This window comes from Electrophorus electricus, chromosome 8 (assembly GCF_041902795.1).
Source record: "Electrophorus electricus isolate QZ-2024a chromosome 8, ASM4190279v1, whole genome shotgun sequence".
NCBI classification, from domain to species: Eukaryota; Metazoa; Chordata; class Actinopteri; order Gymnotiformes; family Gymnotidae; genus Electrophorus; species Electrophorus electricus.
Window position 1 is genome coordinate 29,891,900 of NC_137504.1, and position 13,066 is coordinate 29,904,965.

General features: G+C 41.7%; 1 protein-coding gene across 1 annotated transcript; it reads right to left on the reverse strand.

The window, feature by feature from the left end:
* Positions 1–6,558: 6,558 nt before the first annotated feature.
* On the reverse strand, positions 6,559–12,480 carry nrgna (neurogranin (protein kinase C substrate, RC3) a). Its single transcript, XM_027015867.3, has 3 exons — positions 12,322–12,480; positions 9,708–9,854; positions 6,559–7,134 (listed from the first exon to the last, which is right to left on the reverse strand). Exons 1-3 carry the CDS (start codon positions 12,334–12,336, stop codon positions 7,114–7,116), a joined length of 183 nt encoding a protein of 60 aa, XP_026871668.1. The 5' UTR covers positions 12,337–12,480; the 3' UTR covers positions 6,559–7,113.
* Between the last annotated feature and the right edge of the window lie 586 nt (positions 12,481–13,066).

The window sequence follows — 13,066 nt, forward strand, 5'->3', positions numbered from 1 at the left end:
AAAAACAACCAACCAAATAAACAAAACAAAACCACAGCCAGAAAAGCATGACACCACTTCTTGGCTCCTGTCTTCTTTAAGCTTAAAATCACGACAGGTATTCCAAGAATACTGTAAGCAGGAATGTGTTTGTCTTCAGGTACCATCCCGCTCATTTCCTGCCCACGCATCATTTTAAACAGTCTATCTAAACAATGGTGGCGAAAGCAATACTTGAACCTTGGTTACTGTAGAGTATACTTGCAGCTGTTTCTGAAACCTGCTGCTATCCCATCATTCATAGCTTCAGCAGCAGGGGAGGCAAGCTATGCAAAATGGGGCTGCTATGTTTTTGCTGTGATCCAGGATCAGACTCCCCACCTGTACATCATTCTGAAGTAAATTGAAAAACTGATTTGAGAACAGTTTTTAAAGACAATGCCCACCCTTATGTTGGTGTAAAATGGACTAAATGGGATAACAGAATGTATTGTTGGCAGATCTTATTTGGAATGAAAGCCTGGTCATGCAAACGAGGTTGATGGACTTCCAAAAGAATTCAATTGTTCTCAGTTAGATGGGAATGGTACACCAAGATTCTGATGATTTGTACAAATATAGTTCGTCGTTTGTGAAGCTTTATTTCATTAGCCAAGACTGGTGACTAAAAATGTTTCAAAGATGTTGTTTGGACTGAAAATGGAATGCTTGCTTTAGGGTTACTGAATCATCCTCACTTTGCACCTCTTGAAAATCTTCTGTCATCAAACCCACTTTTGCCAAGCAGGCCTGTAGTGTGGTCAAATTCAACCATTCTGCCTACACAATATTTCCTGTGATGTTCTTGGAAAAAGCTCTTCTAGTTTTACATGCACAGAGCTATCAGGGTGTTGAGTGAAGTGATGATTTTGTTAATGACTTGTCCCTTTCCGTTCCTGGTTTCATTGAAGCTGAACAGACACATTCACAAGAAAAAAAAATGATATTCATTTATTTATGCAGTTTAGGAAAAAAGGGGCAAGGCATGTCCATGCCAGCTCCTCCACTTAAAGGTTGCAATACCTGGAAGCCAGGTATATTGTTTAATGTTATTGGAATGGTGGGTTTAAGTGGATGTGTGTTCAATATTGCCCTCTTCTGGTTTTAGTGTGACTAAATGGCCTCTAAAATGATTTTGTGAAAAAATAAAAGCACAGGTGAGAGTACATGTGACCACAAAACACAACCATGAATATTCTACAAAGCCTCCCATCGGGGGCCAAACACTGAACACTTTCTTCTTCTTTCTCTTTTTCGTTTTTTGTTCTACCACCATCTGGTTGTAACAGATGGCTCAAGATGGCTCAGTTTGTATTCAAGTTTGGCAGGCTGATTTGGTTTCTTACATATAATCTGTGTAGCATTTAAGTACCATTTCAGTGCCCCTCTAGTGCCGTCACCAGGCCAAAATCACTTGCTATCCTATCTACTATACATAGTGCCCCACAGACATTACATTTCAGTTTTCATTACTGGTAAACCCCCCCCCCCCCCCCCCCCCAAAAAAAAAAAAAAAAAAATGTTGACATGCCCAGAAATGCAGTTTTAGTTTCATCTTTGACAGTCTACAATTCTGGGCCTTTCCAATCTGCCATATAATTACAGTCTCACACCAACCCATCTCTACATGAATATATAGAGAATATCTAGGCTGTCCAGAATGTTAAAAAATAATTATTTATTTAGTTTTGGGGCTATTACGAAACTCTCATAAGAAAAACCAAGCGCAAATGCTGTTTAATCTAATTTAGGCATGTTTGATCTGTTTACGGTATTTATGTAATGTGGACTACTAAGACCAGCATTATAATATACATTTAAAAACCTGAAACAATACACTGACCCAAATTTTCAATGTTTCAAATATAAACAGGCGGTAAGGTGAGAATGTTCTACCTGGGTCCTGGATCTGGGAACACCCTCTATGGAAAAGACTGCCCCCGTGGGTTTCATAGGAGTTATTCATTACAGTGGATTAACCTACTGTAGTCACAGCCAGTAACATCTACATAACAGAAAGCAAGGTCTGGGAACAGCAGAAAGACAAAGAGGCAGGCTTATGTTACAGAATACATTTTCCAGAATACATTTTCCAGAATGCATTTTCCAGAATACATTTTCCAGAATGCATTTTCCATTTTTTTTAAAGCCTTACCAGATAAAGATGAATTTTAAGGCAATTTTTTTGATGTTATCAACATGTAATTTGTGAATATCTGATGCACACATGAATGTAGTGCTGAGCAGCTATCCGCTTGGATTATTGTTCTCTCGGATATCTATACTTTCCTTCAGATGTCCTTCACTGATCTTCATTTTACTTTGAATTTCTGATTTCACAGTCACACAAATTGGAAATGCTCCATTAACTTTAGCTATTGCCATGATTTTAGCTGAGTAATCATAGCTTATGTAGTGTCTAGTTTTTTTAAATAAACCTGATGCCTACCACTTTACATAGACAGACTACTAAAACGAGAAGTTATGTGTCATTTACGTTGACCACCAACTCAATGCAAAACTTGACTAAAGTAACAGAAACATATAGTGATCTGGATGTGTGGGATAGAGAGCTAGTTCAGGGTACAAATGAAGGTACCACTATCAAAAATCACTTTCTTGTTGAAATCAAGAGTGTTTTCTTTATTAAGACAAGATCCAATCATTACCCGAAATGGAGCAATCCTGTATATGGCGACCTCATAGAAATTCCTGCCTAGACCAAGACCACAGACCACTGGACTAAAACACGGCACATCAGCACACATGATAAACCTGACAAATGAGTTACTAAAGTTTATGAGCTAAGTTTAGCCTAATACCTTTCCTGTACGTACTTTTTGACTATGAAGCTGAAAACCCCCTGATAGTCTTAGCTTGTTATCTTTGTTAGCAGCCGTTGATGGTCTTCAGTTATGTTATAGTATATCATAAGTATATAGTGTTATAGTATACCACACAAGAGGATAATGTGATGTAAATCATGAAAAACAAAGACAGGAAGACACTGGAAACAACCTGCATGGCACCATGAAAAAGCTGGTGGCAGCATGGAAGAGCTAGCCCAGAGGTGTGGCACATGGCGCATGCAGAGTGGCGCACAGCGGCATGGCAACAGCGGCATGGCAACAGTGGATGAGATACGTGCCAGCCTGCAAGGCCCCATACAGGACAATGAAGGTTTGCCAACCAACCGCCTAGCCAGAAACCTGTGGGAGTCCAGAAATCCATGCTGAAACCTCAGAAGGGGTAGGTACCACCACTGTTGATGGCAAACCTCCTCCACAGACATTAAAATCAGACATTAGCTGTTATGACTTGAATTAGTGGTGCAGTTCGATGGCTGGTCTGATAAGGCTACAATTAGTGAGACCACTGTGCTTCAACTGGGGTTGATTTACATTTACATTTACAGCACTTCACTGATGCTTTTATCCAAAGCAATTTACAGTTATGACTATATACAACTACGATACAGCAATTAAAGATTAAGAGCCTTGCTCAGGGGTCCATCTGTGGCAACCTGGTGGTGATGGGGCTTGATGCAAGAAGGATTGTAAGGGTTGGAAGCCCTCCTCAATGTGCGTGAGCTCTCAGTGCTAAGGATACAGCTCTACCAAACAAGAACCTGCCCTGCATCCATGCCAGAGCCTGCTGAGATGCACCCAACAGAAAGTGAGGAGGCTTGCAGTTTTGGATAGTGAGCCACTCTCTTGCTGAAGCATGCCTACCCCTAACTGTCCTGAGGACATTCTAGATTTAGTGCAATGGGCTGAGCTGGGGTGGAAAATTACGGGTGATGCCATCCAGATGGGGAGACGAAAGAGACCCACCTCAACCATGAGTTCTGGTTCACCAAAATTCAGGACCTTCTGTCAGGTATGGGGGCTCTGCTTGACTTAAGACTTTGCACCACTTGGCCAGAGCGACGTTTGCCCTCTTTGGTGAACTGACGAGACCTGTGACAGCCCTCACTGCTATGGGAACAGGATCGGCTCTGTGGTGTTGACAAACAGAAGTCAGCTGCCAAAAGGAGCTCAGGTGTCATAAGCACTACCAACTGTTAGATTCTGTGAGGATGCTGGTGAGGGCAATATGGTGGAGTAGACAGGGGATGCACACAAGTTAGCAGGCTGAAAGAGCTGTGAGGAGTGTGCATTGACACCTTCTCAACACTTAACAAAGACTGCATCAACACTGACCTAATGCAACACCACACACACAGGCAGAGCTAAGGGGGGCATCCTCTTGAGGCTCCATAGGTTCCTATAGACCAAGAAAGTTAGCTTGCATATGAGAGAGAAATGCAGGGAGGTGTATAGACAGGCATGGCCCACTCTGGCTCTCACTGTATACACTCATTTTAGCAGCCTGTCACATAAAAGTGAGCGTAGGCAATGGAGATTAATGTCAGCAGCCCTTCATGTACATCTGTCAATTAAGCAGGGTCTCAGTAGTAGGTTACGTGCACCACAGCTGCACATACCTGTGCCAAAGTGGAGATGAAAGCAAGAGCAGCCAAGGGCAGGAGAGACGGGACGCGCAGCAGAGGCTGATCTGTGGACTGTGTTGCTATTGGTAACAGAGGGGAATGCATATTTCATAACTCTCCCACCCCCACCCGAGTCCCTGGACGTGTCAGTGTGAGTGGGAGCTGCGTAGGCGTCAAGTGGGCTCAGAGACTCCAATGCAACTTAAGGCCCTCATTCAGTCGCCAAGCTCAGCTCGACAAGAAAAGAGATGAGGCCGGTGTGTGCGTGTTTGTGTGTGTGTTTCTGTTTTGTTCATTCCTCATATTTTCATTTTATTTTACTTTGATTTGACCTTTGCGGCTGCGACTGTCTATTTTTGAAGCTGTCTGCCGACAAGAATTTTTTGACTCTTATAATCTGTTGGGCTATGTAGTCTTAAGAAAAAAGTTAGCTTCTGAAATAGAGTGCACAAGCCCATAGAGATGGGGGGCGTTATATCCCTGAGACAGCATCCTCATAACCATGGCCACGAGTACCCTGTCACATTCACATTGGTGTCTTGTGCAAATTGTGACCTGTTTTACAGTATTCCCTCACATACTGTACCTACGCCTTGTGTACCTTCTGCCAGCTGCTGTTAAAACCAGGTGAGATGGGTTTAAGAGCAGATGTGTTTAAGGCACAAGGGAGCACAAAATGACTGACTCGACTTCTGCTTTCTCCTGTCAATTGTGATGTGTTCACTGGTAATAGATGAGCACTGTAGCATGTACTGCCTTGTAAACAAAACAAAACAAAACAAAACAAAACAAAACAAAACAAAGCCCACACACTTTGAGGGGAAGCGCGGATGAAGATATTGAGGAAGGAGGAAGATTTCTCAATTTAAGAAAGAAAACTTTGGGAAGGTGACAAGCTCATGGGCTGTGAGTAATAAAGACATAATTCAAGCGTGATTTTCAAGTGAATTGCCAGTAAGATGTGCATTGTCGTGCCCATCGTGTGTTTTTGCCACCTAACAGCAAGAGGCACCATAGCAGCGTGTAGATTTAACACTGGCAGCCCACAACCCCAAAAGTCCCACGTGATACATTTTTAAAGTGGGACCATGTATTCAGGAGCCTGGGTCACGCCTGCCTAAGAGATTGATTCATGCCTGCCTAAAAGATTGTCACCGTCACTAGCAGTTGTCATGAGCTGACTGACAGATGCTCACCTGGCTTCTCCATACACTTTGCCTTAATGTGATGACCTCTTTAATGGCTTGACTATTTAACTATAGCTCTGATGAATTTCACAAAAATTACACATTTTTACTCACTGCCTCATTCACACTCAGTCTTCTCCATAAAAAAAAAGGAAATGCTTGTTTTCTGATTTCAATTTGTCAAGCCTGTCAAAATGTATTGAAAAACAGCCCTGACTGATCTTGTCATTTGAAAACCAGAAAGCAAGCAGTCCTTATCATGTGGATTGAAGCAGCAATTCTAAAAGAGTGGACAGAGAATAAGGGAAATCTGAGGTTGGAGAATATTATTGTGAAGTTGAAATTTCTCTAGCATCTCTATTTTTGTTTCTATTCAAAGTCCATTTCCAAAATGACACATTCGTTAGTCCAGTGATGTAACGTAGCTGACCCGAGTGCCGCAGGGCACAGGCCAGGACGCACAGACTTCCTCGATGGTGCAAGACATTTATTAACATTACGACACAGGTGGCACTCACACATAACACTTACAGTAAACATGACTCTACACTTAACATTAAACGAAGAACACATACACTTTAACAAGGGACTACACAAACTAATGTTACAGCTACAGAGATAGACATTAACACAAACGTAGCAACAATGACCAACAGTGAGCACACGCTGACATGAGTTTAAATAGACAGACAGACATTCACCATTAAACCCTGTGCAGTTGTGTGCAATCCTGGGGGGCGTGGTTACAAACAGTACAAATGTGAATCCTCTGCACGCGGCGGGCCATACCATGTGACTCGCGGGGGAAGAGCCTTCTGTGACAGGTGAACATATGAAGAAAAAACACCCAGAAGCACTGAATCCAACCCCATTTTGCTTTATTAAACAGGCAGAACAAAGTCACACTAAAAAAGGCAATGGTCTGTCTTGTAATAAATGCATACTCTCATATTATAAGAATACAGGCAGGGAGGTGAGCACAAAAAAGAAAAATCAAACTGAGAAAAAAATCAGTAAATGCATTTTAGCCTGTTCTGACAGATGCAACAGACATCATGCCTTAAACCAAAAATCTTTTGAAAATGTTTCTAAACAATCACACCAAACCCCCTAATTCTAAATTGACCTTGTGTAGAAGCTATTTAACATGCTGAGAGGCTATTGTGTGTCGCAGACTGCTGTCCAGGCTATAGTGGAAGCAAAGGAAGAGTAAAAGGTCACTGATCTGAGGTCAGGCTCCAGACCTAGTTTCTAAGTTTACACTTGTATATGTATCATACACTGAAGGTTGCTCTTCGACAAAAGAAGAAAAAGAAGAAGAAGAAGAAGAAAAAAGGACCTCTGGTTATTGCAGTGACGTGCTTACTCCGCCATGCTCAGGGAAAGCGGCACCGCCAGGGCGGCCATTTTCTCTGGCTACTTCTGGTCCCTTTGTTTCTGGAACAGGAGATTAGACTGTGATCAAAATGACTTCTTACACAGAATAATGATTACGTACAAAAAAAAAAAAAAAAAAAGGATGCACACGTATGTTCTCTTTTTGTGTTTGAGAAATAAATATATTTGTCAGAAATGAAACATAAGAAACAGTGTACACCACAGCTATGTGTAAATACACTGTATTTACACAGCTATGTGTAAATACACTTTAATAGAAGTTAATAGTATAACAGAGGTGTAAATGAGTTTCAAGAAATATCTTTTGATGTGATGTTATGGAAATCCAGACTTTGATATTTGATATTTATTACTGAGAATCCAGTCAAACACACACAGGTATTGCATTAATATTCATAAAACCACTGTATTTGTATACCGCCATTTACTTGCTGAGTCACTTTAATGCATTGTAATGCATTAGTAGTATATTTACCAAAGACATATATAATGCTTAGCTTTTAAGTCAAAGCACACTGTAGCATTATACGCATTTACCATGCATAAATAAAACAACTGAGAGGGTACTCCCATGGCATTAACTGGGTACCACTGGTATTATTGCCTAGCAACAAGTAATTAAGGCAGCATTGCTAGGATACCGTTTTAGTCACAATGAGATCTGGGGGGGGGGGGGGGGTACTGACTTCAAGCTGAAAGCTCTGTAGACCGTATATTAAAACGGGTCCTTTAGAATCCTTGATGACAATCTCATTGAAATCTGTGTTATGAACAAATGTTTTTTCCCCCCGTTAGCCTAATGTTCACTGCAAATGGAGCAGTCAAGCACAAATGACTTGAGGCCTGAGACATCTTCAGTGAAGGAGACAAGCGTAATGATAGCGCAGCACTATCAAACAAGCACTGTATATCCTCAGCAAACCATTTTCTCGTCAAGAGTGTCAAATGCATTCCAAACATTTTAAGATGGGGAGTCTGGGAAGGAAAATGTGTAAATGAGGTGAAACCGTGAATTGAGTCTGAAAAGTGTGAAAATGATACAAATGTGAAAGTTTTTTCTTGCTTAGATGCTATTGTCTAAAATGGACTGGTGCCTAAAACCTTAATAAACACTCACATAAAGTCCACAACAGTGGCTTATTGTGCAAAAATGAAACATGTTTGGACACAATCAAATCCTCAAGAGAATAAACGTGACATAAATTGCAAATACTTTTAGGTTTTACTTTTGTTCCTCTCTCTTTCTGTGATGGATCTGACTGTGAACTATTCAACAGCTACTGAAAATGGACCATTATATATAGTGAAGCAGTATTGCATTAATGCCAAGGTATTGCTTTTATATCACCATACCAGAATGTTTTTTACATTTTTGATGGCAAACTGAACCCCTCTGAATTTAAGAAGGAAGTCTGTCATTGGATAACTGCTATAATTGCATGTGATATGTTGTTTTAACATACTCTTTCTTATACATAACTGCCCTAATGACATCATACGGTACTGTGTTGATAGTGTAGTTATTAGGACACAATTCAGCCTATCCTAATATGCATTGATAAGTCATGAAAAATGTTTTCAGATATTAGACACACAAGAAGACTGTAAGCTAAATTAACAAAGGGAATTTTGCTGGGCATGGACCAAGGTCTGAAGCTTTGCTATTGTTTTCGGTAGCTACTTAACCAAAATTACTGGCTTTATGTTTTGTTGAGGGTTGTCAGGTATTAGTATGCATTAGTGAGCATCTTTATTGTGGTACTGAAACAACAGACTGGCCTTTAGACATTTGAAAGTTGAACAAAGGTTCATAGTCATTTTGGAAGCAAAATCTTGCATAATTATGATGATGTTTGGGAGGTGAGTCATCTGTTTCAAGAGTATGATCTCATTTGTGTGAAACTGTTTTCAGAATTGTTAATGCAGTTGGAGCCACAGAAGCAAAAGACGTGTTTGGAAAATGCTGCCACTAACCCACTACTAACCTTAACTATTCACAGCATTTTTAAAATCTTATTTTAAATACTGATATGAAAAAGATTGTGATATTATGTATGTTTTTAATATTTTACCTAAAAATGATTTGATTGAGTTAATATTTGGACTAGTTCTTTCCTGTTGATTCCCTATCTAAAAGTGTGAATATCAAGGGGCTTTGGAGACCCAGGTGTCCATGAGACAAGGAGGAGTGGACAGGTGTCTCCCATTGGGGCATAATTAAGTGTTTGTAAACAAGGTGTTTGTGCCTCGGATGTGTGCCTCGAATATTGTTTTGCAGAAAGTTATCCCCAGTGCTTACAGATAATTTGACAAACAGCCTTGGACACTTCCGCTTTGAATGGCCAGTCTGTGTGGCAGAGGTGTGATAGTTCTCATAAAGCCTCATGACACAGACCCTGCTAGCAGAAGCTGGGTCGTCAAATCACATTTCTGTTGCCAGATTTCAAGTTCTCACGGGCAAGCTCAAGAAGTGCAAAGGCAGGCTTGCCCTCAAAGTCTGCTGCAGGAGAATTTTGCAAAGCTAGCATTAATAACAAATGGGCATTAAACACAAGCATTTAGCACTGCTTTTACTGGCCTGCTGCCAGTGTACTGAGTAAACAGTCACACACCTCTTCCCGTGGTTTGTCGTCCTTCATCTTCTTCCTGGTCATGTGACCTCGGAAGCCGGCCTGGATCTTAGTGGCAGCCTTGTTAGCAGCTGGGTCGTCAAGGGGGATATCCATGATGTCCTCGTCCTGTGGCTGAGCGCACCCTTCCTGCATGACAGAAGATGAGGGCAAGGGCAGCTATGTAAGGTGTTAGTGAAAGCAGCGAATGAGCATTGGCACAACCTGTCACATGACCCTGTAGAAGTGGCACGGGGATGCACAAGAGAAACCTTTTGTTAGTTTGGCCTGCTTATTGACATAACAGTGATTCATCTCTTGCTACCCCATCTGGTGAGCACATACGAGGGGTGAGAGAAATAAATTAGGCTGACATTTTGCAGTGAAATCTCGTTATTTGTTAACCACTGAAATTTACAACCTGACATTAACAAACAGATTCATCATTGCAGTATTTGTGATGTGCTTGGCCTGCTGTTATTACAGTACCACTGACAAATCTCAAATTTCTTTTCCATAAGCCGTTAAATTCCGCTGAAATCCCTTTTGGCTTTAATGAGCCAGTCGGCAGGTCGAAGTCACACTTCCGTCCCAACGGCTTTCTGTGATGCCATTTCCTTTCTCTGCACTCCCAGGCGTACATCCAGGCCCTGTCGCACGTCCCTGTGGGGGGCCCAAGTTTCCAACAGCTCATCTAATTTGGCTCACCTGCATGGTGTGCGTGCTGGCGTTTGGGGAGCACGGCCTGTGCGCAGGAGCCAGCTGAGCGGGACGGAAGCGCAGTGCTCCCCTGGGGCACCGCCACAGATATGTGGGGATAAACACTGATCTATTACACACCAAACAAGCCCTCGAGGGCCTGAGGACGGCTTTGAACCGCTAGCCTTTTCGGACGGCAGGGTCGGCATTTGCATCAAGACCATAACGAAAGGCATATATGCCTTCATGTCTCTGAGGTACACTCAGATACATGGACGGTCCATGTTTAGTTAGGAGCCGTGCATAGAAATCGTGCCTCTCTGCCCCTTGAATAGGCATCGGTACCGAGACCAATCATCATTCAAGAAACATCTTGCATGAGAGCTCCACTTGCGAGCGGGTGTCATTAGAACGGTTCCGTCAGCTTGGAACATGCAAATGACCATCTGTCTCACCAGCCACAAGCCTTATCTTTGGACTAGAGTCAGAGAGCTGGTGTCTCTGGAATGCTCTGAGCCCTCCTACAAACACTCAAGTCAGAACCCACGCAAGGGACGACTTGTGTAACACCCCTGGCTGCATGTGTTTAGCCATTGGAGAGAACAAGGAGGAAGATGACTGTTTTTTTTCCCTTTTTATCAGTGGATCTTGACTATGGAATTGTCCTCTGACAGCTGGAAAACTTTATTCCATTTCTGCCAAACAGTGACAGATGAACGGAGACAATTAAGCAGCAGTAAATATCATCATAGCAAGGGCAGTTCAGCTGGGACGTGCATTTCCCACAGCCCATGTGAAAGTGCTAGTCACACTTCTTTTACCAGACCAAATCTTCACTCAGCACAAACCTACTCACATCTCCACCCCCACACATGCACACACTCACACACACGCACGCGCGCACACATGCACACACACACGCACACACACACGCACACAGACACACAGGTCCCTATAACAAAATTTATTTCTACCATTTTAATGCAACCATTTAAAGTCAAATACAAAATCCTGAGACAAGGAGTGTTGTTCCAAGAGGCATCTGTGTTTAAACATTCTGAATGTTCCGTTCATTGTCAAAGAAGAACATGAGTATAAATTAAATTGTTCCTTTAGAGCTCCTTGCCATGCACAATAAATGACAGGGCATGGGAGTTGGACCTCTTAGGTGTAAAGACAAAGAGAAATATGTTCAGAAGAGTGCCTCTGTCAAGTGTTTGCCAGTTTAAGTCAGCACACATCACTCACTGGATGAAAATTAACCTACATTTCCATGTTTCAAAGAATACGAAAAGGAAAACAGAAAGCAAGTTTTGTACGAAAAAATAATTTGTAAAAGGACATTCCAACCTGTGGCAAACTTCCTTATACTAACATCATATAAGGTATGTTGAAAGATCTTTACTAACCAAATTCTAACCGGTGGATACTATAAATTAAAATGACAAGTGAAAATATCTCATATCTCCTTGAATAGTCTGAACTGACGTGTTCAAGTCGTTGTAATTAGCTAAACGAAACAGCAATAAAGTCAAGTCAAGTCAAGATGTGCTTTAATGTTTCATGTAGACTATTTTTTTCACTCCATGTATTTCGCCATTACCGTTATCAAAGTCGCAGTATTTTAAACTATACACGCAGTACAACAATACAAGACACCGCTTGACAGACCATTATATAACGACTCAGCAGCTGCAGGTGTATTATCTGCCACTCGTTGCTGACACCGGAATGTGTAGGTTGCATTCTGAAAGACAACATCGCTTCTGACATGCGAGTCTGTTTAGTAGCACGACGGTTAATTGATTGTAACTATCAACGAGAAACAAGAAAATTAACCTGCAAGTTAGTCGAGCTCAGAAGTACATCAAAGCTATACAAATATAACCACGAAAGTTTTAAAAAGGACTCTACCTACTTTCCGACAGTCCATAGTGGCGTAAGGAAATGAAATGTTTCTATAAATTACAGTTGTTGTCCGATAAAACAGTAGTGAGGGATATCACAGTAAAGGCGCCAATGACGCAACGATGCTTTTCTTCTCCTCTACTGAGAACGTTCCCTCCCTTGCACTCCGATTCTGTATGCAATAACGCTGTAATCTAACTGACCAATCAGCTTCTGCGACAGCCCAGGTGGCATCCCGCCGCTGAGGCTAGGACTTGGGGACCCAATTACGCTGCTCTAGCGTCTTCCTTCATACAGGCACACCCTTTCAGCATACATACCCGCTTGTTTTGGGTTATTTCTTGTAGTAGACCAAGCAGTCCATAGTCCCTCCAATAATATTAAAAACACTATTTTGCCCTCTCAAACGCTATTTACATTTATAATAGACTGTTTTATCATTAATTACTACCACTAATACAGGTAGGGACAGATAGATTGAAATGTTCGTGTGATAGAGTTTACAGATGAACCTGATCAGGGCTGTATGCCGCTGGTTATGACCACGTAACTACTGTAATCTGCGTGTTGCTCATTTCATGAGATTACAGTCTTCTTCTGCTTTCACTTCCTCATTAACGTCTAACAGTATCCCACTGTGGCGCTTAATCCCGTAGTTACACAAAAACCTTCTTTATGAACACCGATTACCACCAGCTCCAGCCCTGTGATTTGCAGCATACCTAACATGACGTCTTTTTGCGCTGTTTCTTCTT

Coding starts and splice junctions, on each gene's coding strand:
- nrgna (XM_027015867.3), bottom strand. Junction 7,135..9,707: donor ACGACAAACCACGGGAAGAG/GTGTGTGACTGT, acceptor CTCCTGTTCCAG/AAACAAAGGGACCAGAAGTA.